Raw genomic sequence first — 27,972 nt, 5'->3', positions numbered from 1 at the left:
ATACAATGCCTTAAAAGATGTTATACATACTATGTTACGTCAATAAGTATTAAAGACAAGAAAGAGATAACTACAGAATTATAAATATTGCTATTTACTTTATAGAAGTTATAGCTTCTGTTTGTAACCTTTCCTATGCCAAAGAAAATTATTTTACTACTCAAAAATTTTGTTATATTTTTAGTTATTTTTTTATTTTCTTGAATGTGCTCATTATGAATACCTTAGCAATTACAAAACATTGTCTATTCCATCTCATAGAGACCCTATAGGACAGAGTTGAACTGTCGCATAGTGTTTCCAAGGAATGGCTGGTGGTTTCAAACTGCCAGCCTTTTTTGGTTAATAGCCAATCTCTTAACCACTGTGCCACCAGGGGATCAGGAAGCTTTCTGAGAGCTGGAATTGATAAGCTTTATAAAAGCAGATTGGGATTTGATAGCTTTAAACACCTCAATATCATGTCTGATAATTTATATTATTTTTAGTAATAAAAAATTTTATATTATTTATATTATATTATTTATATTATATTTTATATTATATTATATTAATTATATAGTATATAGTATATTATATTAATTTATATTATTTTTGGTAATATGAGCATAATGAAAAGACAATTTTTCATATTATGTGCATTAGTTTTAATTACTGCCCTTCTTTCTTCCTTTTCCCAAGTGAGAGAAAATGTTTCTTCCTGTCCCTCCTTGCCCCCACCCCCATCATATTCTTCAATTGTTTGCACTCTCTCTCATACCCCCCCCATACATACACATTGTTCTAATTTTAGACTATAAATCCTGGCAAACATCCAAAGGAATTGTATCATCGCTTTGAAGGGTGGCTACCAATCAAGGAGTTTATACATTTGCTCACTTCCAGTGGCCCAGGCTCCCTGTTCTTGGTCATGGCGGGAAAAGAATGACTTTGTGTTCCCAATTTCATATGGAATTCTTTTCCAGATAAAGGTCAATGACCTTGCCATAAGGATCCAAGTATTTGTAAAATCATATTTGATTTGACTATGGATGGCCAGTTACCTGTGTACAAGCATTTGTTCTGATAAAGTTGGGACTGGGGATAAGATAGCTACACATTAATGCGTTTTACCTCCAGCTGGCAGGAATGATATTTCCAAAAATTCAGTTATTTCTCAAAGGAGATGATTGGCAGGCCTATCGTATGATACAGAATGTAAGAACCTAGTCTTGAATTTCATGACAGAAGTTAGGCTTCAGTCTATAAAATTGCTTTACTAATAAAATACATGTCTAGAGCTAATTTTATAGTTTGAAATTTATCCAGTGAGTTCTACAGTGGATAGTTTAATTTGACCTATAAAAATGCCTTCCAAAGGGGAAAAATATGTCTTCCAAGTTTTCCGTGCTTTTTCTTCTTTGTCATCCATGCTCTTGTTCTAACATGTAGAAGAACATTCACATTTGCCTACTGACTTGTTTCCTGAGTAATAAGGTTTGGGTTTAGTTGAGCATTATGATTCATAAAGGTTTTGTAAATCTTTCTCATTTTTTTAATAATTGTGATATACAGGTATGGAGTTAGAATGTATTTGATTAATAGCTCATCTGCTATCTATAAAGCCTATCAAAATTATGGGAAAACAGACAAGTGGTATTTTTAATATCCATAGTGATGTACTTTTTCTGACAGCTTCACAAGAACTTAACAGATGGAAATTTGCAACTTCTGCACTAATTTTTTTTTTAATTGTGATTTAGGTGAAAGTTTAGAGAGCAAAATAGTTTCTCATTAAACATTTAATGCACAAACTGTTTTGTGACATTGGTTGCCAACCTTGTGATGTGTCAACACTCTCTCCTTTCCCACCTCAGTTTCCCTGTTTCCATTTGTCCAGTGTTCCTGTCCCTTCCTGCCTTCTCCTCTTTGCTTTTGGGCTGGTGTGCCCGTTAGTCTTGTACACATGATTGAACTCTGAAGCATGCCCCTCATGTGTGTTATTGTTGGTCCTATAGACCTGTCTGATCTTTGGCCGAAGGGTGAAATTATTATTATTTTTTTTTAAGTACAATTTCCATTTTATTTTCTTTGATTAGCTTTTCTTCAGTCTTTAAGCTCTCGAATCGTTACATGGGCTTTGGTGGAGGTCGTGGGGTAGTAGCTACAGGCTTAATCGGGGTGGGGTGTTCGGTCCTTCGGGGCTTCACCAGAGCAGTTCCTGACACCTTGCTTTAAATGGCACAGTTCTCACAAAAGGTAGTTTCATGTACAGCCTGAGAAGCACATATGCATCTAAGGCATGACAGCTGCGGTCTCTGCTATGTTTCAAATGACGAACTTCTTCATGGTCTTGTCCTTGGGCACTCACCAGGCACAGTTCTTGCAGCAATAGGCTACCTGTAGCTATGGGCCTTTTTGGCATGACCTTTGTACCTCCTTTTCTTTGTCATCTTGGAAGCAAGGACCTGAGAAAGGTCTGCATTCATTCTTGCCCTTTCATAGAGCCAGCAATAAATCTACAAATCTCATGGTTTTCAAAAATTAACAAATAAAAAATAGTCTAGAGTGCATCCTTCGGACAATCGTCGTTTATTTTTTTCTGAGCTTGAGAGGATATAGTTCCTGATGGGATATGGTTTGTGAAGCCAGAAGGAAGGTTAGTAATGATCCATCTACTCTAATCCTACAAATAGGGAAGTTAGTACCTAAGAACAATAGTCCTCCTGGAAGTGGTATATTCAGTGACAAAGATGGGCACAAGACACAGGTCTCTTACTTAAAATTTTAAATTAACTTATTTTTAAGGTCACTACTTCTCTCTCTCTCTCTCTTTTTTTTTTTTGATCTTCTCTTAGTGGAGAATAGCAAGAACAGATTTTTTATTTAATTTGTGGCTGATCCCTGTTTTTCCTGTTTGTTTTGATTGGATTACGCAGCATAAGCATGGCTTCCACGAAATAAACTTTAGGGTGAATGAGGCAAATTACAAGAAATAGACTGAGGTATAGAATGATTTTTTTTTTTATAGACTGAGAAAATGCCTGCCTCCAAAGATATCTATGACCATTTATTAAGGGTAAATGTTATATGATAATTACATGAGACCTGGGAAACACCTAGGTAATGTAATTCCAAGAGATTTACCTTATTGGAAACCTATGCCTAATCTTAGTCCATGAAGAAATTATTATATCATTTATACAAACTCCTCTGTTACAGTCACTGGTGATAAGCAAAATAAAGTACTAGATCCAGAAATACTGACATTCAAAACATGTCTCCATTACTTACGTGTGTGACCTTTGGAAGTTTTTAAGTTTCTCTGTGAGCTTCAATTTCCTAATCTGTAAAATGGGGATCATTATACCTCCATTGTTTCGGTGATATAAAAAGTAATGAAAATTGTATATACTGGATGTTTCTCACAGTACCTACTACCACACAAGAGCCTTTCTGTGAATGTGAGTTCTCCTCCTTTCACAGTTTCCAGAGAAAACACGGGTGGTCTTTGTAGGTACTACTTGCCTTGTGACAGGTTATAAACAAAGGGTTTTCTGGGAAGTGAATCAATGTTAATTGAGGATTGCCAGAAAAGGAAAACAGAAGAACTTGTTAGTAGCTTAGTCACTAAGGCGACTGTTCTTGAAAGAAAGTCATCAGTCAATTGTACACATAGCATCGGGTTGTCTCCTCTCTTCACGTTATTCTTAGTTAACCACATCTGAAGACAGCCCTTCTACCTAGGGGGCCTATTACCTATTAAGAGGCATCCGGTCCACATGGCAGCAGCTACAGTAATTGAGGCATGTAATTTAAGAGCAAATGAGCTTTTAGTGGTTGTCTTTGCATTTCCAAACCTACCAAATGATGGTAAATAACCCACAACCTCATTTCTCTATCCAGGTATACAGCTACCAAAGGTATAATTTTCTTTATCAACAAATGTGAATGAATAGGTTCCGTTTCCATTTAATCAATGGGATGTGAAAAGATTATAAAGTTGCCTTTCATTCCGCCTGGATTTAAAATTTAGTTATTATCCCATCAATTTTGGAACTATGAGAACAATTTGATGTTAACAGAGAAATTATCCAGTGGCCTTTACTTAATGGTAATATGCCAGTCCGGAAACAACACACTTTTTAAAGGTGCAAATGCCTGTTGTGTCAGATTGTCAGATTTCAAACTCGTGGTACATCTGGAAATCATTTTTCTTCGAAGAATGTTTTATGGGATTAAGTTATATGGGTTGAGGAAAGGTTTTATTTTTATAAAGATGAGACTGACGATTTTTATTAGAGGTCAAGAGGAGAGAATGCAAACGTTTAGCTGTGAGGGTATACCACTACCTCGTCAGACCATGCACCTGTCTAGAAGTTGACAACTCTGTTCCTACCCTTACAAAAACAGCTAGCAAATTAAATGCTGGCAAAGTCCCAAAAATCTAAGGTTTAATAATAATAAATAAAGTATGGTTAAAGATTTTTTTGCCCACTATTCTAGTACTTAGAATTCAAATTTGAAGGCTAGAATAGAGATAGTTTTGTGTAATTTATTTCAGGGTGAACTTATAAATAAATAGATGATAAAGAAACAGAGAAAATTTCCTGGGGAAATAAAGACAAATTTTCTTTTGCAAACTGGGATGAGAATGAATTAAAGCAAGGAAGAGAAAATCAATGTAATCTACTCTGTTCTGTAGGGTCGCTATGAGTCAGAATCAACTCAATGGCAATGGGTTTTTGTTTTTTTTCAGTAGTCCGGATGAAAGCTAAAGTTACTGGGATTAGGTGGTTGTCATGGAAATGTTGAGCATGGGTAATATAATATTCAGTGAAAAAGAATCAGGATAAATTCTAGACTTTTTTTTAAAGAACCACTGGAGCCAATAACTGAGGATGGAAGACTGAGAGAAGTGGGTGTGTGGGTGAGAATCAAGAGTTTATTCTTGCTTGCTAAATGTAAAAAGCCTATTAAGCTCTGAGAAGTCTTTGGTGGTGCAAATGGTTAAATGTTCATCTATTCACCGAAAGGTTCATGTCTCGCATCTACCCAGAGGCACCTTGGAAGAAAGTCCTGGCAGTCTTCTTCCTAAAGATTATAGCCATTGAAAACCCTCTGGAGTGCAGTTCTACTCTGAAACACATGGAGTCGCTATGAGTCGGAATTGACTGTATGGCAACTGGCTTGGCTTTGCATTAGGCTCGAACAGGAGATCCCAAGTAGGCACTTGACTAAAGTATGGATTTGATGATAAAGATTGGGGATAAAAAATTGAGAATCATATTACCTTTCAAAACTTCAGATATCAAAGAGTTGTCCCAGTATGTGATGAAGGAAAAAAATGTGATTCTAATTTTAGTTAGTTTGCTTCATTGTTATGTCATGGGTTATTTATTCGAGAAAACATTACACTATATATAGACCAAAGTTCAATAAAGTTGTTGTTAAAGGTACAGAATTTCAAGCAAAATGTAAAAATGTATACTGTGTATTAACAAGTTATATTACCCCCACACTAAAATAATCTAATAAAAAAATAGATACTAAAATGATTCAACTTGTTAATATGCTTTAAAGTATAGATTGTAGAGAATATATTAGTTATAACATAGAACATCTCAGAGTTAAGAAAATATTGAAATTCATATATGATTTAATAGCTAATTATTGCAATTATATATACATTAGCCAACTTTATTCATAAATCAGAAAGCATCTTACAAAATGTGTTGTGTTTGATGAGTCACTGTCACATGTAGCTATGGAATTAGAAACTGATACAACCCTTGTGGAGGAAAATGTGGCAAAATCTATGAAGATGACAAATTCATATATATTTTGACATAGTAATTTTACCTCAAAAGCTTACCTTACAAATATACTTGCACATACGTGAATTAACTTGTGTTTCAGCATATCCATTATAGAGTACTTTTTGCAATAGCAAAAAAATTCAAACACCTTAAACTCAAATCTGACCATACGATTGCTTTTAAAACCTTTGAACCCTTTACCATTGCATTTACAATAGCATCCAGACTCCACCTCCTGGTTAACAAGGCCCTAAAGGAGTATTGAACAAAGACTCCCGGTGATCACAGTTCAACGTGCCCCTCAGCATGCAGATTCAGTTTAGGAAGCTACTCTTATTGGACTTGCACCATTCAGTACCAATGAAATAACATGGTAAAATAAATAATAAAGTAATTAATAATGTATTTAAATATTTAGGTGGCAATCAAAAGTAAAATTTTAAAGCATTGGATATTAGACAGTAGCACTTTATACCCGCCACACGTCTATCAACTACTGTGGTGGCTTGCATGTTACTGCAATGCTGGAAGCTATGCTGCTGGTATTTCCAATATCAGCAGAGTCACTCATGATGGACAGGTTTCAGCTGAGCTTCCAGATTAGGACAAACTAGAAAGAAGGACCTGGCGTTCTACTTTTGAAGAAATTGACCAGTGAAAACCTTCTGAATAGCAGCAGAACATCGTCTGATGTAGTGCCAGAAGATGAGCTTTTTGGGTTGGAAGGCATTAAAATAATACTGGGAAAGAACTGCCTCCTCAAAGTAGAGTCTACCTTAATGACGTGGATAGAGTCAAGCTTTTGGGACCTTCATCTGCTGATGTGGCACTACTCAAAATGAGAAGAAACAGCTTGAAATATCCATTAATAATCAGAATGTGAAATGTCCTAAGTATGAATCTAGGAAAATTGAAAGTAATCAAAAATGAAAAGGAACATGTCAAAATCAATATCCTGCATTAGTGAGCTGAAATGGACTGGTATTGGTCGTTTTGAATCAATCATATGGTCTACTCTGCTGGGAGTGACAAATTGAAGAGGACTGGCATCCCATTCATTGTCAAAAAGAACATTTCAAGGTTTATCCTGAAGTACAGCACTGTCAGTGATAGGATAATATCTATACATCTACAAAGAAAATAAGTTAATATAACTATTGTTCAAATTTACACAACAACCACTAATGCCAAAGATGAGGAAATTGAAGATTTTTACCAACTTCTGTAGTCTGAATTAGATCAAACATGCAATCAAAATACATTGATAATTATTGGTGATTGAAATGTGAACATTGGAAATGAAGAAGGAGGATTGATAGTTGGAAAATATGGCCTTGGGATAAAAATGATGCAGTTCATATGATAGAATTTTGCAAGACCACAACTTATTCACTGTGCACGAATATCTTTTTTCAAGAACATAAATGGTGCAACAGTTAACGTGGAACTTACCAAATGGAAAACACAGGAATCACATTGACTACATCTGTGGAAAGAAACTATGGAAAAGCTCAATATCATCAGTCAGAACAAGGCCATGGGACAACTGTGGAACAGACCATCAGTTGCTCAAATGCAACTTCAGGTTGAAACTGAAGAAAATTGAAACAAGTCTACAAGAGCCAACATACAAACTTGAGTATATCCCACCTGAATTTGGAGACCATCTCAAGAATAGACTTGACTCATTGAACACTAATGACAGAAGACCAGACGAGTTGTGGGATGATTTCAAGGACATCATACATGAAAAAAGCAAGAGGTCATTAAAAAGAAAGGAAAGAAAAAAAAGACCAAAATGGATGTGAGAAAAGACTCTGAAACTTTCTCTTGAACGTAGAGTAGCTAAAGCGAATGGAAGAAATGACGAAGTAAAAGAACTGAACAGAAGATTTAAAAGGGTGGCTCAAGAAGACAAGTTAAGTATTAAAATGAAATGTGCAAAGACCTGGAGTTAGAAAACAAAAAGGGAAGAACACACCTGCCACTTCTGAAGCTGAAAGAGCTAAAGAAAAAAAATTCAAGCCTCCAGTTGCAATTTTGAAGGATTCTACAGGGGAAATATTAAAAAACACAGTAAGCATCAAAAGAAGATAGAAGGAATACACAGTCATTACACCAAAGAAGAGCTGGTCTACGTTCAGCCATTTCAGGAGTAGCATATAATCAAAAACTGATGATAATGAAGGAAGAAGTCCAAGCTGCACTGAAGGCATTGGCAAAAAACAAGGTGCCAGGATTTGAAGGAATACCAATTGATATTTTTCAACAAAAGGATGTAGGGCTGGAGATGCTCACTTGTCTATGCCAAGAAATTTGGAAGACAGCTACCAGCCAACTGGAAGAGATCCATATTTGTGTCCATTCCAAAGAAAGATGACACAAAAGAATGTGGAAATTATCAAACAATATCATTGATATCACACGTAAGTAAAATTTTGCTGAAGATAGTTCAAAAACTGTTGCAGCAGTACATCAACAGGGAACTGCAAGAAATTCAAGCCAGATTTAGGACAGGACGTGAAACTAGGAATATCACTGCTGATGTCAGATGGATCTTGGCTGAAAGCAGAGAGTACCAGAAAGATGTTTACCTGTGTTTTATTGACTGTGCAGAGGCATTTGACTGTATAAAAAAAAATTTTTTTTGACTGTATAGATCATAATAAATCATGGATAACATTTTGAAGAATGGGAATTCCAGAACACTTAATTATGCTTATAAGGAACCTGTACATAGACCAAGAGGCAATTGTTTGAACAGAACAAGGGGATATTGCATGATTTAAAATCAGGAAAAGTGTGCATCAGAGTTGTATTCTTTCACTATGCATATTCAATTTGTATGCTGAGCAAATAATCTGAGAAAATGGATTATATGAAGAACAGGGCATCAGGATTGGAGGAAGACTCATTAACAACCTGTGATATGCAGGTGATGACACAACCTTGCTTACTGAAAGTGAGGAGGACTTGAAGCATTTACTGATGAAGATCAAAGACTACAACCTTCAGGATGGGTTACACCTCAAAATAAAGAAAATAAAAATCTTCACAACTGAACCAATAAGCAGCACCATGATAAACCGAAAAAATATTGAATTTGTCGAGAATTTCATTTTACTTGGATCCACAATCAACGCTCATGGAAGCAGCAGTCAAGAAACAGAATGACATATTGCATTGGGCAAATTTGCTGCAAAAGACCTCTTTAAAATGTTAAAAAGCAAAGATGTCACTTTGAGTACTAAGGTGTGCCTAACCCAAGCCATGGTATTTTCAATCGTCTCATATGCATGGGAAAGCTGGACAATGAATAAGGAAGACTGAAGAATTGACATCTTTGAATTAAGGTGTTGGTGAAGAATATTGAACATACCATCTACTGTCAGAAGAATAAACAAGTCTGTCTTGGAAGAGGAAACCCTGCTGGCGTAGTGGTTAAGTGCTATGGCTGCTAACCGAAGCGTCGGCAATTGAAATCCACCAGGCGCTCCTTGGAAACTCTATGGGCCAGTTCTACTCTGTCCTATAAGGTTGCTATAGGGTCGCTATGAGTCAGAATCGACTCGACCGCACTGGGTTTTTATTTTTTTTTTTTTGTCTTGGAAGAAGTACAGCCAGAGTTTTCCTTGGAAGCGAGGATGGTGAGACTTGGTTGTACATACTTTGAACCTGTCATCAGAAGGGATCAGTCCCTGTAGAAGGATGTCACGCTTGGTAAGGCAGAGGGTTATCGAGAAAGAGGAAGACGCTTGACGAGGTAGATTGACAGGGGCTGCAGCAATGGGCTCAGACATAGCGATGATTGTGAGAATGGCACAGGACCGGGCAGTGTTTTGTTCTGTTGTACATAAGGTCGCTATGAATTGGAATGGACTCAATGGAACCCAACAACCACACTTTATATTCTCTGATTTTGTTCACAGTTAAAAATATACGTGCATATATAAAAACACATATATAGTACATGGATAGACAGTGATTCTATGCCGACTTGCCTCAAAGTGACCTCTTGTCTTGAGTTCAGAGACCTATACACCAGAATATCATGTATAATATTCAGTAATGCTCATTTAGATAAGATGGGAACACAAGGAATTTTGAAGTTCTAAAACGTACTATTTTTTCCTTGCTCTAGGGTTGCTATGAGTAGGAATTGATTTCGGTTTAGGTTTTAATGAAATAAAAGACTAAGTATAGTCTGTTCATGTGTATATTTGGACTCTTTTGTTTTCAAAGGAAGTGGTTTGTGATTGAAAAACTTGGAGCAGTACAATGCCTGTTGTGTGCTTTTGTGAGGGAGATAGAATGTAAAGCTTAAGAGGATGCATGAAAATCAGCTGCTTCCTATTGCTAGAAAGGGCAATTAACCAATTAATGATCCATCCCCTGTATACACTTAAAAAAAAAAAAAAAGCAATTGTTGATTTCTTTTCTGATCTGGTTCAGCATTACTACAAACCATTAGTGACCATCAGTCATATCTATCAAAATCATCAAAGCATGCCCTAAGAGGTTGAAGAAATCTTCTAATGGTTATTTCTGTATTTCATAAGCAATGCTTACTATGTGTGCAGTTCAATGTTTTATTGTTGAATTATTTTTTTTTTCAGGACACACATTGAATAAATCAAAATAAAGAAAAGTTTCACTAAAGACCTGAGTCTCAGGAAGTCCCTACTTCGCAGGTGGCAGGGAACAAGAAGTGTACACTCAGGGAGAGAACACCCCTTCCTTGGAAATTTTTGTTTGGGAGCAGGAAAAAAGTGTCCTGTCTCTGATCTTACACATGGGAGTGTGGAATTTAAATATATTCAGACAAAGTGATGAGAACTCTATAATATATTGATGTCAACGAGTTATTAAACTATTTCCCTTGCAGGTTAAAAAGAAAGACTGTGAGAGGAAATGACTAAATCCTCAACGTATATCTTCATTGACAGCTGATAATTAGCATGCAGCTTAGCCATAATAATTCGTTCCCTCTTTACAAGATTTCCGGATGAACTCAGTGTTGCTGCACATGAGTTTAGCCTTGTTTCTTTGTCCGCTTCTTCCTCAAGCAGTTCATGTTATTTTTAGGGTTAGGAAGAATTCAAGATGAGCCTGTACCTTTTAACTGAGTCAGCACCGTATTATCTGCACTGTGCTTTCTGGAGATTACCTGAGATTACAATTTCTTTTGTCCCCCTTTCCTGTATATTTTCTACTTCTTTCATCTAGCCAGCTTGAAGCAGTATAAAGGGTTAAAGAAGTTCACCAGTGCTCGCCGAGTCCCTGGTTTAGGATTTTGAGCTAAAGCTGTTAGTTTGTCTTAAAGTGCTAGTTCTAAAACAAAAAGGAGAAAAAATTCTTAAGATGTGAGGAAAGCTTTTTACTTGAGTTTCTTTTGCTTCTAATATATACCAAAAAAAACTTTCATATATTCGGAAACTCTATGGCAAATTACATAAAAATATTGCGATTTTCTTAAAAGGAAAAGACATATGAAACTAAAAATGTCATGTAATGATAAATCAAAGGAACATGAACAGTTCTGTAGTTATTTGAGACAGTTTCTTTGAGACAGTTCAGAACTGATGCCTTGGAATTATGGAGTTGGTGAAGAATATTGACATACTGCCAGAAGAACAAACAAATCTATCTTGGAAGACGTACAGCCAGAATGCTCCTTAAAAGTGAGAATGGCGAGCCTTTGTCTCACTCATTTTGGACATGTTACCAGGAGAGACCAGCCCCTAGAGAAGGACATCATGCTTGGTAAAGTAGAGGATTAGCGAAGGAGAGGAAGACCCTCAATGAGATGGACTGACACTGTGGCTGCAACAATGGTTGTGAGTCTTGTGCTGTGATTGTGAGGATGGCACAGGATTGGGTAGTGCTTTGTTCTGTTGTACGTAGCGTCACTATGAGTCGGAACTGACTCAATGGCACCTAACAACAATAAAACTAGACTAAAGGTAATTAAAGTGAAAAACTGGTATTAACCTGAATTTTCCTGTTGATGTTGTACTCTTGTTTGTTGGCAAGACCCAAATTATTAAATATTATAGCAAAACCTTCAAATTCTATTAAATTAGGTTCTGCAAAAATGCATTTGGTTTCTGACACATTATAATTCTTTAATAAACTAGACTTTTCTTAGTTATTTTTGTAGGGAGTTTTATCTATAAAGGACTATGGGGCCCTTGAGGAGACTGGGTAGCACAATGGTTTGCAGACAGTGGTTAACCTAAAGGTTGGAGGTTTGGACTCATCCAGCAGCTCTGCAGAAAAAAGGCCTGGTGAAGTATTTCCCTGCTTTTGTAAAGATTCCAAAAAAATCCCAAACCTGTTACCATCAAGTTGATTTTGACTCATAGTGATCCTATATGACAGAACAGAGCTACCCCATAAAGTTTCCAAGGAGCAGCTTGTGAATTCAAACTGCTGACCTTTTGGTTAACAGCCAGGCTCTTAACCACTGTACCACCAAGGCTCCAACAGCCAAAAAACCCTCTGGGGCATTTCTACTCTGTAACACAGAGGGTCACCATGAGTTGGAATCAACTCAATGACAATGTTTGTGTGTTCGTTTAATGGAGCCATTACCAATAAGGAAATAAGCTTCTAGTAGTCTAACAATCTTTGCCCTTTGACTCTGGGGACCAGAACAGGGGAAAACTAAGCTGTGTGAGTTGACAGTTGAGATAGAAACTCTCATTCCATTTGCACTGTTAACAGCAAAGTTTTCAAGTCAATTTCTCTAGTTTAAATTTAGGCATCAAAAATAACCAAATAACTTTGGCTATATACCAAATCTCTGAAAATCTTTTTTTTTTTTTTTTTTTTGCATTTAAAAGAGGGATAATAGTAGTTTCTACCTCATGGAGGTGTCACACTGATTAAATGAGTTGGTACATAAAAAGCCCTAAACATACTGTGCAACATATAATAATTGTACAATAAATTGGCTTATTTATAATTTATAGTTATAAGAATTCTTAACTGTTGTTGCTACCGTGATAGCCAGGGCTGCGAGGAACATATGAGGAAATTTGGTCTGCATAAAACAAGGAGGCATTTCCCCACTTCTTTTATCTATAATATAAAATTTTATTTTTAATAAAGTAATATATGTTCACTGGAGAAAAAGTGGGTAATATGGGAATGTCACATAAGCCTTGAGAAGAGTCCCAATAATGATATCCTGAACCTCATTTTCACTGGCTATTGTAATTTTTAAAAATATCCTTTAGAAATATTTTCATGCTCATTTTTTAAATATTTAATGAAGTTGAATTATTTTTGTATTAGTTTTTTTGTGTCTCCTCTTATGACTTGTCTGTTTACAGAACAAAAATGATCATTTTTTTCTTCTTTCTTTATAATATTTTTAACATACTGAGAGTAATAATTTGTTTCCCAAGTAAATTAGTACTTTTTCAAGTTTTTTCCCTAACAATTATATTTCTGCTTTTTTTTTTTTTTTTCCTAAGCTCTGGAGTTCCATGATTTATCAAGCTGCTGTTGTGATCTTACTAATTGCTTTTGCGTTTACGATGTTCTTTAAAAAAAAAAAAAAAGTGTACTTCAATTCCTAGAAATTTCTTTTGAGCGAGAAAAATGCATGTTTCCCCACTCCCAAAGAGAACAGAAATGGAAATATTCTCTATGCAAACCATAAGGTTTATTCTCCAGTATTATGAGTGTTTATGGTAATCCAATTATTATTAGGAAGGATGGCTCAAGATTAATGAAAATCCCAAACTGTCATTTTTGGAAGATGCTGTCCAACACTTAACAGGATTATGGTGAACATATAAACAACAGGTTATTTTATTCAGTCTACTAGAAATATAGATTTTAACGTATTGAGTTATTGTAAATTTATTCATAAATATTTTTTTTTATAGACTGAATAGCTTTGGTTATGGAATTGATACATATGCTTCATGGTCACTACTCTAACCCGTATGATAATAGGGGCCTTCACATTTAACTGTGATTAGGCATTTGACTTAAAAGAAGCCAATCTAGAGATACAGGCAATATATGAATTGTGAATACTGTCTGAGCCAATTATTTTCTTTTCCTTGCGAATTTAAGTTTGAGAGATGTACAAACTATTGTTATGCAGTGATGGGGTTGTTGCCGTTGTTAGGCTCCCTCAAGTCAGTTGGCGATTCATAGCGACCCTATGTACTACAGAACAAGATACTACCTGGTACTGCACCACGCTCACATTCGTTGTTATGCTTGAGCCCATTGTTGCAGCCACTGTGTCAATGCATCTTGTTGAGAGTCTTCCTCCTTTTTATCGACCTTGTACTTTACCAAGCATGATGTCCTTCTCCAGGGACTGATCTCTACTGATAACATGTCCAAAGTATATAAGACGTAGTCTCGCCATCCTGGCTTCTTAGGAGCATTCTGGTTGTATTTCTTCCAAGACAGATTTGTTCATTCTTTTGGCAGTTCATGGTATATTCAATATTCTTTGCCAACATCACGATGCAAAGACATCAATTCTTCTTTAGTCTTCCTTATTCATTGTCTAGCTTTTGCATGCGTATGATATGATTGAAAATACCATGGCTTGGGTCAGGTAACGTTCTTGCTTTTCAAGACTTTAAAGAGTCTTTTGCAACTGATTTGCCCAGTGCAACGGGTCTTTTGATTTCTTGACTGCTGCTTCCATGGGTGTTGATTGTGGATCCAAGTAGAATGAAATCCTTGACAACTTCAGTCTTTTCTCCATTTATCAAGACACTGCCTATTGGTCCAGTTGTGAGGATTTTTGTTTTCTTTATGTTGAGGTGTAATCCAAAAGGCTGTGTTCTTTGATCTTAGTAAGTACTTCAAATCCTCTTCATTTTCAGCAAGCAAGGTTGTGTCATCTGCATTACACAGGTTGTTAATGAATCTTCCTCCAATCCTGATGCTCCATTCTTCTTCATATAGTCCAGGTTCTCAGATTATTTGCTCAGCATACAGATTGAATAGGTATGGTGAAAGGATACAATCCTGATGCACACCTTTCCTGACTTTTAACCGCACAGTATCCCCTTGTTCTATTCCAACAACTGCCTCTTGATCTATGTACAGGTTTCTGATGAGCACAATTAAGTGTTCTGGAATTCCCATTCTTTGCAGTGTATTCCATAATTTGGAATGATCCACACAGTCGAATGCCTTTGCATAGTCAATAAAACACAGGTAAATATCTTTCTGGTATTCTCTGCTTTCAGCCAGGATCCATCTGACATTAGCAATGATATCCCTGGTTCCACATCCTTTTCTGAATCCGGCCTGAATTTCTGGCAGTTCCCTGTCGATATACTGCTGCAGCTGGTTTTGAATGATCGTCAGTAAAATTTTACTTGCTTCTGATATTAATGATATTGTTTGATAATTTCTGTATTCGGTTGGATCACTTTTCTTGGGAATAGGCATAAATATGTATCTCTTCCACTCAGTTGGCCAGGTAGCTGTCTTTCCAATTTCTTGTCATAAGACGATTGAGTGCTTCCAGTGATGCATCCGTTTATTGAAACATCTCAATCGATAGTCCGTCAATTCCTTGGGTCTTGTTTTTCGCCAATGCCTTCTGTGCACCTGGAACCTCTTCCTCAGTACCATCAGTTCCTGATCATACGCTACCTCTTGAAATGGTTGAATGTAGACTAATTCTTTTTGGTATAATGACTCTGTGTATTTCTTCCATCTTCTTTTGATGCTTCCTCCATTGTTTAATATTTTACCCATGGAATCCTTCACTATTACAACTTGAGGCTTGAACTTTTTCTTCAGTTATTTCAGGTTGAGAAATTCTGAGCGTGTTCTTCCTTTTTGGTTTTCTATCTCCAGCTCTTTGCACATGTCATTATAATACTTTGTTAGTTCTTTTACGTCATCATTTCTTCTGTTTCCTTTAGCTACTCAACGTTCAAAAGCAAATTTCAGAGTCAGTAGTGGGATGGGAGATGGAATAGCATACAGAATTGGAGCTTGTATTGAGAGAAGTAATTATATTATATGGTATGGAATTTAATACCTTTATTCTTAATGATGTTGACTGTTTTTCATCATTCCCATTAATAGGACACAGGAGAAATTTCTCTTAGCCCTTAATGTAATGGTCCAAAGCAACTGGTATAGTTTTTTCTTATGAATATAGTGTCTTTTACTTTGGATTGTAGAAAGTTTTTTTTTTTTTCTGATATTTATTTTTTTACTGAGCTTTAGGTGAAAGTTTAAAACTCATTATTTTCTCATACAAAAAATTTATACACGTATTGTTATATGACACTAGTTGCAATCCATATAATGTGACAGTATACTCCTTCTTTCCACCCTGGGTTTCCCATGCCCATCCAACCAGCTCCTCTACCTTTCTGCCTTCCTATCCTGCCTCCAGACAGGAGCTGCCCATTTAGCCTCGCATATTTTTTTTATCTGCTTGAGCTGAGAAGCACACTCTTCATTGAGTATTCTTTTGTTTTATAGTGAAGTCTAATCTTTGTCTAAAGAGTTGCCTGCAAGAATGGTTATAGTTCAGGATTAACAGAGCGTCCGGGGGCCATGGCTTCGAGGGTTCCTCCAGCCTCACTCAGACCATTAAGTCTGGGCTTTTTACGTGAATTTAAGTTCTGCATCCCACTTTTCTCCTGCTCCATCAGGGACTCTCTATTATATCCCCTGTCAGAACCGTCATTAGTGGTAGCCAGACACCATCTAGTTCTTTTAGTCTCAGGCTGATGGAGTCTCTGGTTTATGTAGCCCTTTAGTCTCTTGGGCTAGTATTTTCCTTTTGTTTTTGGTGTTCTTCATTCTCCTTTGCTCCAACTGGTTTGGAACTAACTGACGTATCTTAGATGGCAGCTAGCAAGCTTATATGATCCCAGAAGCTGCTCACCAAAGTGGGATGCAGAACATTTTCTTAGTAAACTTTGTTATGCCAGCTGACGTAGATGTCCCCTGAAACCATGGTTCCCAGACCCCATCCCCTGCTACTCTGTCCCTTGAAGTGTTTGGCTGTGTTCAGGCAACTTAGCTTTTGGTTTGTTCCAGTTGTGCTGACTTCCCCTGTATTGTGTGTTGTCCTTCCCTTCACCTATGATTCTTGTCTACTGTCTAGTTAGTCTGAGGTTAATTTTTGGATTCATCTTTAACAATATGTATGGTATCTTTTTTTTATGGTATCAAAAAGATGACTTTCAGTGAATCGTTTATTCCAGCCTTCTCATCTTTTTTTTCTTTCACCCTCACTTCTCTAGCAATGTATTTGTTTATTTAATTGAATATATTTGTATAAACCATCTCTGTTTTTGAAAAGAGAAGCATTAGATATAATCTAATAAATATAAGTAGAAAAATAGAATTAATATTAAAGCCTAAATATGCACAGCCTTTTTTTAAAATTATACAATGGCCTGTGTCCATTATTTGAGATCTATTTCTAAATCACAAGTATGTACCCATAATGGGTAAGTTTCACCTTCCCTCACTTAAAATCAAGGATAAAGAGAATTATAGCTAGTTAGGAGGGACAGTTTGTGTTCTAGGAAAATTAAGGACCACAATCAGGATTTATGCCTGTGGCAGGTAGACAAAAAAAAAAAAAAAAATTGCAATGCTATGTTTTAATTAGTGCCATGATTCCAAAATAATATATTTACTGACAAGTCTGAACTTCTTAGGAATTCAGCCATTGGCACTGTTCCACTGTATGGTAATGATTAGGGTCACGAGTTGCAGAAACATTGAATGCATCTACCTTTTTCTTATATTGCAAAAATGTTCAAAGAAAACCACTGTCTATTCCTTGGATTTTATAAGTTTAAAAAAAAATGACTCTAGAAATTGTTCTAGGAAATATCTTCATAAATGAAATGAAAACTTCTTGACATATTGTCTAAAGCATGTACACGATATTGAATTTTATATATCCAAACATACCTTGGCGTCAGTTTACTCTGAGGCAATATGAATGAATCATGCTAAATAATATTCAGAATTCTGTATAACTTAAGGAAAATTCTGTTCTGACCCTATAATCATTTAAATATATGAAATTCATTTGCAAATTAATTTTTAATTTCCTTTAGGCAAGCTTCAATATGGAACATGTGATATCTAGGCTTGCTTATCAACCACTCCCTGTACTTTTTAAGCTTCCAAAATGTAGATACACACAGCACTATACTTTAAGGATCCTATAAAATATGTGTATTTTTGATTTGCCTTTTTTTTTTTTTATGTTTTATCACCTGCATTTCAGAAACACAATCTAGTTAAAGACCTAAGAATTTTAAAGGTGGAAGGATAATTATCATAAGAAGAATCCAATCTAAAGATTAGATTAAAGAGGTTAAATGGTGGTTCGAGGCTGTTGTGTGCTGACAAATTGATTCCAGCGCCTCCGGGCCATATATGACAGGGTAGAACTTCCCCCCCAGGGTTCCCTAGGATGTCATCTTTACACCAACAGATTGCCAAGTCATTTTTTCCCGTGGAGCCAGTGGTGTGTTCAAACCGCCTACCTTTTGGTTAGCAGCAGAGGCTTAACCATTGTACCACCAAGGCTCTTTAGTTCAAGGTTATGTAGGTATTAACGTTAAAGCTAAGCCTTGAACCTGGCTCTCCAGATTTTCAATCTATGGGATATTCTGTATCCATACACATCTATTGTATTTTAATTCTCATGTTTTTCGTGGGTAATTTGAGTGATTTTTCATTGTAATAGTATGTTGATAGGATAGTCATTTAATCACATCTTTGCTTTTTAACACTTGAAAGAGGTCTTTTGCAACAGATTTGCCCAGTGCAATATGTTGTTTGATTTCTTGACTGCTGCTTCCATGGGCATTGATTGTGGATCCAAGCGCAGTCATGCGTCCCTTAACGTCCACAATATGTTCTGTGAAATAGGATGTTACACGATCTGGATGTTGTGCGAGCAAGCTTCGTGCCTTAGTACCTGTTGCTGTCAAGTGGATTCTGATTCATCGCGACCCTAGAGGACAGACTAGAACTACCCCATAGAGTTTCCAAGGAGCAGCTGGGGGATTCAAACTGCCATCCTTTTGGTTAGCAGCCGAACGCTTGACCACTGTGCCACCAGCACTCCTTGTGCCTTAGTGATTGTCAAAGTGCTGAGAGATTCGCTTTTGTGTTTGGTCCTCAATCCATGTCATTAGCAATTTCTCCATACCTGATACAGGTCCCTCTCACATTTTCATTATCCTTGTAACTTTCAGTGCAGCCCATCCTTTAACAGCTTGGAAACTTTTTCTTTGTTTATGCAGATTATAGTGATTGTCGAGTGTGACATGCCTAAATCAGGAACAATAGCAATTCATTGATTTTCTACCTTCATGTTGATAAACTTTTGTTTCACTTCCAAGTTGATGCTTCTCCTTTGCCTCTTGCTGCTGCTATCACTAGCCCTGGTTTTGCTGCATTTGGGAGCCATGATGCACTTCACCTTAATATTTTCTAGAAAAAATTTAACAGAGAAATAACGATACAACAGTCAAGAGATGCGGGGACCACAGACATATATGTGGTGGGATGCTGCCTGAATGAACATTATGCGGTGCATGACTGTAAAATGAAATTCTTGACGACTTCAGTCTTTTCTCTATTTATCATCATGTTGCTTTATTGGTCCAGTTGTGAGGATTTTTATTTTCTTTATGTTGAGGTGTAATCCGTACTGAAGTCTGTAGTCTTTGATCTTCATCAGTGCTTCAAGTCCTCCTTACTTTAGCAGGCAAAGTTGTGTCATCTGCATATCATCTGCAGATTATTAATGAGTCTTCCTTCCTCCAATCCTGATATGGAGTTCATCTGCATATACTCTAGTTTCTCGTATTACTTGCTCTGTGTACAGATTGAATAACTGTGGTGAAAGGAATCAGCCCTGACAAACACCTTTCCTGATTTTAAACCAAGCAGTGTCCCCTTTGTTCTGTTTGAACAACTACTTCTTGGTCTGTATAAAGGTTCTTCATGAGCACAATTAAGCGTTCTGTAAAACTTGTTCTTTCAACATTATTCATAATTTTGTTATGATCCACACAGTTGAATGCCTTTGCATAGTCAATAAAACACAAGTAAACATTTTTCTGGTATTCTCTACTTTCAGCCAGGATCCATTTGATATCAGCAATGATTTCCCTCGTTCCATGTCCTCTTCTGAATCTGGCTTGAATTTCTGGCTATTCCCTGTCATGTACTGGTGCAGCTGTTTTTTGAATTATCTTCGGGATAATTTTACTTGAATGTGATATTAATGATATTGTTAGACAATTTCCACATTCTGTTGGATCACTTTTCTTTGGAATAGGCACGTATATGGTTCTCTTCCTATTGGTTGGCCCGGTAGCTGTCTTCCAGATTTCTTGGCATAGACTAATGAGCACTTCCAGTATTGCATCAGTTTGCTGAAACATCTCCATTGGTATTCTGTCATTTCCTGGAAACTTTTTTTTTTTTGGCCAATGCCTTCAGTGCAGCTTGGGCTTCTTTCTTCAATACTGTCGCTTCTTGACCATATGCTACCTCCTAAAATGGATAAATGCCGACCGATACTTTTTGGTACAGTGAAGCTTTGTATTCCTTCCATCTTCTTTTGATGCTTCCTGCATTGTTCAATTTTTTGTCCATAAAAAAAAAAAAAGTCCATAGAGCCCTTCAATATTTCAACTCAAGACCTGAATTTTTCCTTCAGTTCTTTCAGCTTGAGAAATGCTGAGTGTGTTCTCCCTTTTTTGTTTTTCTAACTCCAGGTCTTTGCACATGTTGTTATAATACTTTGTCTTCTCAAGCTGCCCACTGAAATGTAGCCCTACTGTACAAAAATTTTGAGCATCAACAGTTTTAGAGTGGAGATACAGAGAAGGAATACACTGTTAAAAGAGGGGAAAAGATACTTTATCTCTCTTTTTCTCAGAAATGGAGAGTCTGAGTGTTTATAAATATTCTAGATTTGTCATCCTTTATTTTGCTACCTGGGTTTTAGTGTCCTAATTACTGAGATTCTATATTCTCTGTCAAATGCATTAGACGTTGACCTTTGGACAATAAAGCTATCTTTTAACTTGTTTATATTTCTCATGGGGCCCATTTAGAAATTCTTCAGCCTTCAGGATTTAGACTTGGAAGTAATATTCTCTCTCAGAATCAAAATCTCTCATATATGATATTACCAATCTTAAGTACTAAAATGTATACAGTGAAATACATCAAACAAATTAACACACACACACACACATATACACACACGAGGTTTGCCAAATTCTGACTTTTTAAAATGAAATGTGTGAACCCTAGCCCAAATCATCCTTTTTATCGGTGATCTCCCACTGTACTGAATGTTACCACGTGTTACCTCATTGTGTTATCAACAACCCTAATAGTTTCCAGACTTGGACAATTTGATTTTGGATGTGACTTTCAAAACCAATTGAAAGTAGAAACAGCTTTTTCTGACTTGGTGTTTATCTGGAATTAAATGGGCACACTTTTGGAGAATTCCATGTAGATTTAGGAGAGCTGTAAACTTACTTTTCCAAATAGAACTTTACATTAAAAATTGTGACTGGTATGTCATTTTCATCTGTAAAACATATCTCTAAAATCATAGAACAGCTATCTTACATACTTAAATACAGGATATTTCTTACATATAGATAGATACCACATCATCTTACATATCATATTTATCCTACATATCTTACATTCACAAGATAAATTACACATGTATCTTACATAAGTGAAGTGTTTAATTCTACAAACTTCTAAAAGATTTTAAATTGGAAACCCTGGTGGTCTAGTGGTTAAGTGCTACAGCTGCTAACCAAAGGGTCGGCAGTTTGAATCTGCCAGGCACTCCTTGGAAACTCTGTGGGGCGGTTCTACTCTGTCCAATAGGGCCGCTATGAGCTGGAATCAACTCGATGGCACTGGGTTTTTGGGGGGGGGGTTACACTAAAATTTATTCCCAGTTGTACCTAAATTTTTAATCTTTTTGAAAAATAAATTTTAAAGTGTTTATATTCATGATAAGATGAATGTTTAATTATATAATTCCAATAAGAGTAAAAATTTAACTATAAAGATGTTATAAAGATATTTGCATTGTGTCTTGTGTTTAGTGTACGTTTCTCTTTGAATTTCAGAGCTCTCGGATCTAAACAGAACGTCAGTCTTTCATAGCCCTTTCAGATTTCTTAATCTCCATACAATGTTGCTGGATGAATATCAAGAGCGACTCTTCCTGGGAGGCAGGGACCTTGTATATTCTCTCAATTTGGAAAGAATCGCTGATGGCTACAGAGAGGTATGGAAACACCAAACTGTATTGTGGGGAAAGAAAAGGAAGATTTCTTTTTGCATGAGTGTAACTTGGCTTATTTTTTTCATTGTGTCGCCACTATAAAATTCTGAACTTGAATATTTTATTGAAGTAAAATATTCATTAAAAATGAAATAATTTTGAGAAAAGCTTGTAAATCATTGTGTATGAACTTTTCTGCCACACAACTGATCGCTGTATCTCCAGAAGACTTTTGACTGGTGCATCTGGCATTCCTCTTGCCTGATGGTCCTTGTCACCACACCCACTGTCCTGAGACCAGGGTTTGGAGCATGTTGAATCACCAGCAGACCCTCTGGGCTTTATTGACTCCAAAATCCAAGCTTGAAGAAATATGGATATGTGACCTTGACATAACTTAACTCATGTAGTTTTATGGGTAATATCACTAATTCAGGTGGATGCTCCATAAACTTGGCAGATTAAAGTATGATGTAGAATAGGCAAGTAACCAAAATCTTGGAGAAATGGTTAAATATAGACAGGTGAAAAATGGTTCTTATAGTCTATACTTACGCAGAGTTGAATTGAGCTAAAAATGTTTCAGGCCCATATCAGTTTTACACAGAATTTGCTGAAATATTTAGACCAAAGTATTTTTGGCATAAATGTATGTGTTATGTAGTTACTTCCTTTATAATTTATTATTATTATTGTCAAAATAATCATGTCTATATTTTTTAAAGACATTTTAAAAAAATATTTTGATGAAAAACAACATTCATTTATCCTTGCCAGCTCCTAATTTCTGGAAAAAATCATTTTAAACTCTTATTGCGATTTCTTGTGGCTCTTTACTGTGTATTTTAACATAACGTTCATGCTGTTTTCTTCCTTGATATCTTTGATTTTAGACAATGTCTGTTGACTTTTTGTAAAAGGAATGAAGATTTCAACTTTCTTCTCTTGCAGTGCTACAGCCAAGACATCTGTGTACCATACTTATCTAGCAGTCCCCCAACCATGTCCCCCATGTGCGCAATATCATTAGACCACAATTCCTGGTTAAATAATAATTAAACATTTACATTTTTAATAGTTAGGAAAATAGTATTCACTGATGACCCACATAAGGTACATTTATCATATTTTTTCTCTTTAAAATTTTCTTTTTTTTCTTGAGATTACAAATCTCTAGATTTTTCCATTTATTTGCTTATTAGATTTTTATGTTACTTTCACCGATTTTTCACTAAACTCTACTGGAGTTCTGCTACTCCTCTCAATATAGTAAAACTCATTAGTTTCTAGCAGTTCCATGTTTTTTGGTTTTTAGTAAGAGATATTGTTCCTGGTCTTCTTGTCTTGGAGTTTAGCTTCACCATCATCCTGGAGCATTCGCTTGAGCACCCACTTGTATAGAATTTCAGCTTCCCAGGTCCCATAGCTTCTTCTCTTTCTGAGTTTAGTCTGCCATTTTGCTGAATTGTATCTTCTACTAGCTTATTGAAGACAGGTTCAAAGTAAAATTTCGAGTTTTGTAAATTTGAAAATATTATTAGCCAAACTTCATGCATAATTGATGGGTGGTTATAATATTCTTGGTTGAAAATAATTTGCTTCAGAAATTTGAAGATGTTGCTTCGTTGTTTGCCAACTCCCAAAATAGATGCTGAGAAGTCTGGGGCCATTCTCATTTTAGTTTTGTACACAACCTGTTTTCCTAACACCCCACACCCTTACACCTGACCCCATGAATTTAGAATCCTCTCTTTAATTCCTGTGTTCAAAAATTTTCTCATATTTCTTTTAGCATGCATCTTTTTTTTTTTTTCATACACTGTGCTAGGAAACAACAGGCCTTTCAGTTCTAGAAAATGTTTTTGTATTATTTCTTTCATATTTTTTCTTCCCTTGTCTTTCTGGGACTCCTGTTATTCAAATTTGTACCATCAGGATTGATCTTCTGATGTTCTTGTTTGCTCTCTGGTTTTTGCTTCTCTTTGTCTTTTTGTTCCATATTTGGGAAGATTTTTTAACAAATGAATTCCATTGCCCAATGATTCTATTGTTTACTTTATATATCCAGTTTCCTTTAAGCTTTAACAAGAAATTTTCTTTCTTGTCTTTTTGTTCCATATTTGGGAAGATTTTTTAACAAATGAATTCCATTGCCCAATGATTCTATCATTTACTTTATATATCCAGTTTCCTTTAAGCTTTGAATTTTGTATAGCAGCTTGTGTTTTTTTCCCCCATAAATATAGTACCATCCCTTATCATGTTTAGTATATTTATCACAGTTGTATTAGACTTTTTCTCTAATCCTTGTGATTTCTTTATTCTTGTTTGTTTTTTGCTTTGCATTATTTTTTGTTGCTATTTTTTGGACACTGTTTTACATTTTATAGGGTTTTTCTCAAGTTGTCTGGCCAAACTGCTAATCATACAGACCTTGAACCACTCCTCTCGATTTCACCCACACCCATGCTCATAGGTACCCTTAGCCTCTAATTCCCTGGAAATTTTGAAGTTCTACTGCCATGCTCATAGGTACCCTTAGCCTCTAATTCCCTGGAAATTTTGAAGTTCTGGTTCATGAATCAGCTTGTTTATTGACTCCCCTCACCTTGCAGGCAATTACTGATTTTATCTTTTTCTAGTGTGCAAAGCCAGTCAACAATTGTCCCTGTGATTTAAAACCTCTAAAATGTTGCTGATATTACTTTGGCGTCTCCACTCAAGTTCTACTTGTGCTTTTTGGATTATGCCTTTTTAATTCTTTTACTATCACTTTAGTAGTTGCAGGATGGAGTGGAAGAAAATATTATATTTCACCCTAAGTCTTCCCTTTCTAGCATCTTTAATTTTACTTTTCTCTATAGTTAGTTCTCTTTTGACTTTAAACATATGCAAATTGATCTCTCTTTTTATATATGTGTATATATGTATGCGGCATTGGGTTTTTTTATACACACATATGTATATATATGCAAACGCATATATAACATGCAAATGCATATTAATATATATGCATATGTATACATACGTGTGTGTAGGTATATATATACACACACACGTACACAAACACATAGTAATGTATATGTGTGCATTTGTATGTGTGTATTTATAAATCCTATCTGTCCCCACTCCTGATAAATGCCAGGACCCATTTAATGATTGTGATAATTGATGCTTCAACTGAAGGGCTATTTCTAAGACAGTCAATGAGTTTCTCTTTCATTTCTTGACTGATCTTTTTCCAACTTTAGCCCTAACTTTGGGTGTTCCACATGACTCTTTTTCTCTCAGTGAGCTTAATTCTGATTTTTCTGTGAAGAACTATCTAAGCTATGGGCTATAAGTATGGGGGCCCTATATCGACCTCTTGGAGCCCAAGTGAATTCATAAATGCCAAGAAATTATATAAAAATTTTGAGTATATTGATATTAATAGATCCCCCAAAGGATCTGGCACCCAGAAAGATTAAGTGTCTTTGCACAAAGAAAATAGTTCTTAAATTTTCTTCCTTCGGCCAGGATCCCATGACTCTAATGGAGTAAAAAAAAAAAAAAAACCAAACCCAGTGCAGTCGAGTCGATCCCGACTCATAGTGACCCAATAGGACAGAGTAGAACTGCCCCATAGAGTTTCCAAGGAGCGCCTGGCGGATTCGAACTGCTGACCCTTTGGTTATCAGCTGTAGCACTTAACCACTATGCCACCAGGGTTTCCTCTAATGGAGTAGGGCCCAGGAATTCACATTTGTAACAAGCTTCCTAGGTGACTCTTATACACACCAAATCATAACAGTTTTCCTGAGCTCTTGATTCCTATGTGGAACTTGGAGCAGACAGCAGCTTCCCACTCTAACGTTGACTCCCTTTCAGAGCAGGGAAAATTGAATTTCTTACTTATTCTCATTTATTGTTTTGGCTTAATTGTACCCTCAGGCCTTTAATACTAGAAAAACTGGCTTTTATGGAGGAAATGACCTGTGAAAACTATATAAGGGCAGGAGACCTGGGGTGTGATGCTGTTTTATGAACTGCATCTTAGGGAACAAAATATAGTAGTATATGGCCATTGGAGCTTCAGGGTACCATCTAGCAAGGATGTCAAGGAAAGTAGCTATAAAAACTATTAAATTTAATAACTTTCCTGCACTCAAGGGTAAATCCTCATTTTTTGGGATCTGAAACTTATATTATTTGGGGGACCACCTCAAGAAATATAATTAATTCAAATTCATAAATTTCAAAATTGCTAAGGCACCTCCCAGGGCTATAGAAGGAAAAAAAAAAAAAAAAAAAATAGAAGGGGCAGGTGCTAATGAAGAGCCCTGAGGCTTAAGCTTCATTAGCTCTGAGGCAACTTCACTCCACCTGCGTTTGTTATTTTGTACTTTTCTTGCCTGTTTCCACAGAATGGTTAGCAATAAAACTCTAAATAGTCCCTTTGTGTTTGTTTTCAGTAGCAGCAAGATTTAGAATGAGGTCTATTTCATAGACATTCTGTTTAAGAATGAAGGTCAATTCTCTCATACTAAGTTTTGAAAAGTGTTGTGTCTTCTCGTGGGCCAGGCTCTCCTTCTGTCTCACCTTGTACCTTGCTCCCTCAATTGTTTGCTCCCTCTTATATTTTTAATCTTTCCTGATTTGCTTTCCCTAACCCCAGGCTTCTTGATAGCTGCTATATTGAAATTTTGGATGATTCTTTGTTGGGAGTGGGGCTGTCCTGTGAATCGTAGGATATTTAGCAGCATTTTTGGTCTCTACTCAGTAGATGCCAGTAGCATCCCGCCTCTGACACTCCAATCATGACATCAAAAATGTCTCCAGACATTGGCAGATATCCCATTAGGGCAAAACCATCCCCTGTTGAACCACTAAGTCTAGTCCATAATTCCATAAGCAGGATCCAGACCCTTCCATAATCAATCAATCCATGAATCCTCCCTTAACCATCTATCCACCTGGTGATACCACGTCCCTCTTGCCTTCTCATGGGATGAAATACCTTGAAAGAATAGCCAAAGCCTATTTTCTCCACTTTGTCATTTCCTATTTATTTCTTAGTTTTTAACATAATTTGAAATGTACTATCTTATACATAAAAGAATATAAAAATTAAAACATAAAGCATGATAATAAAAATAAAGACCTTTGAACCCACTACCCAACTTAACAATGAGAATATCACCAGTGAGGCTACTTTTGTCTCCTTTCTCTTTCTTTCCACATGCCATCTCTTGCCCAGAGGCGATTTCTACCCTATTTTCCATGTTTATCCTTTCTTTGTTTTTATTTTCTAAAATTATTTGATCGTATATGAATTTGTCCCTATAAAGCATATTGTTTAGTATTGCTTGTTTTGAGCTATGTAAAAGTGATATCCTATTTTATGCAGTCTTGTGGGACATGCCTTTTGAAAATTGTTCTATTCAATATTATTTCTTTAATTCAATCATTGTAACTACAGTTCATTTACTATAGAGATAAAATCGTGAATTAGGAGCATAAATCAGCCCTAGGTTCAAATCCTGGCTCTGCACTTATAACATTGGACAAGTTCCTTAACCTCTTTTTGCCTCCGTTTCCTCATTTGTAAGAGAGGATAATATTAGTTTTCCCTGAGAATAAAAATGTATAAATATATGTAAAGTGCCAAGAATAAATAAGCACTATATATTCGCTCTTATTACTTTGACTTGTGTGTAATATGTTCCATGAATATAGCACAATTTACTTATCCATTCGCTGTTCATGGGTCAGTTAGATGGTTTTCAGTATTTTGCTTTGTCTGTGTTGCTGTGGTCATTTTAGTAAATATCTCTTGCTCTACATATGCAGGAATACCTTGAGGGC

General features: G+C 36.1%; 1 protein-coding gene across 2 annotated transcripts in view; it reads left to right on the top strand.

The window, feature by feature from the left end:
* SEMA3E (semaphorin 3E) overlaps nt 1–27,972 on the top strand; it is a 279,353-nt gene that overhangs the window by 151,709 nt on the left and 99,672 nt on the right. For both annotated transcript variants that reach the window (XM_049893056.1, XM_049893057.1), the window contains exon 2: nt 21,968–22,128. In XM_049893056.1, the coding sequence (XP_049749013.1) occupies nt 21,968–22,128 (161 nt within the window). The remainder of the gene's footprint in view (nt 1–21,967; nt 22,129–27,972) is intronic.

The sequence above is a fragment of the Elephas maximus genome, chromosome 8 (assembly GCF_024166365.1).
Source record: "Elephas maximus indicus isolate mEleMax1 chromosome 8, mEleMax1 primary haplotype, whole genome shotgun sequence".
Classification (NCBI taxonomy): Eukaryota; Metazoa; Chordata; class Mammalia; order Proboscidea; family Elephantidae; genus Elephas; species Elephas maximus.
Note: the sequence above shows the minus strand (reverse complement) of the source record. Positions and strands in the feature narration are given on the sequence as shown.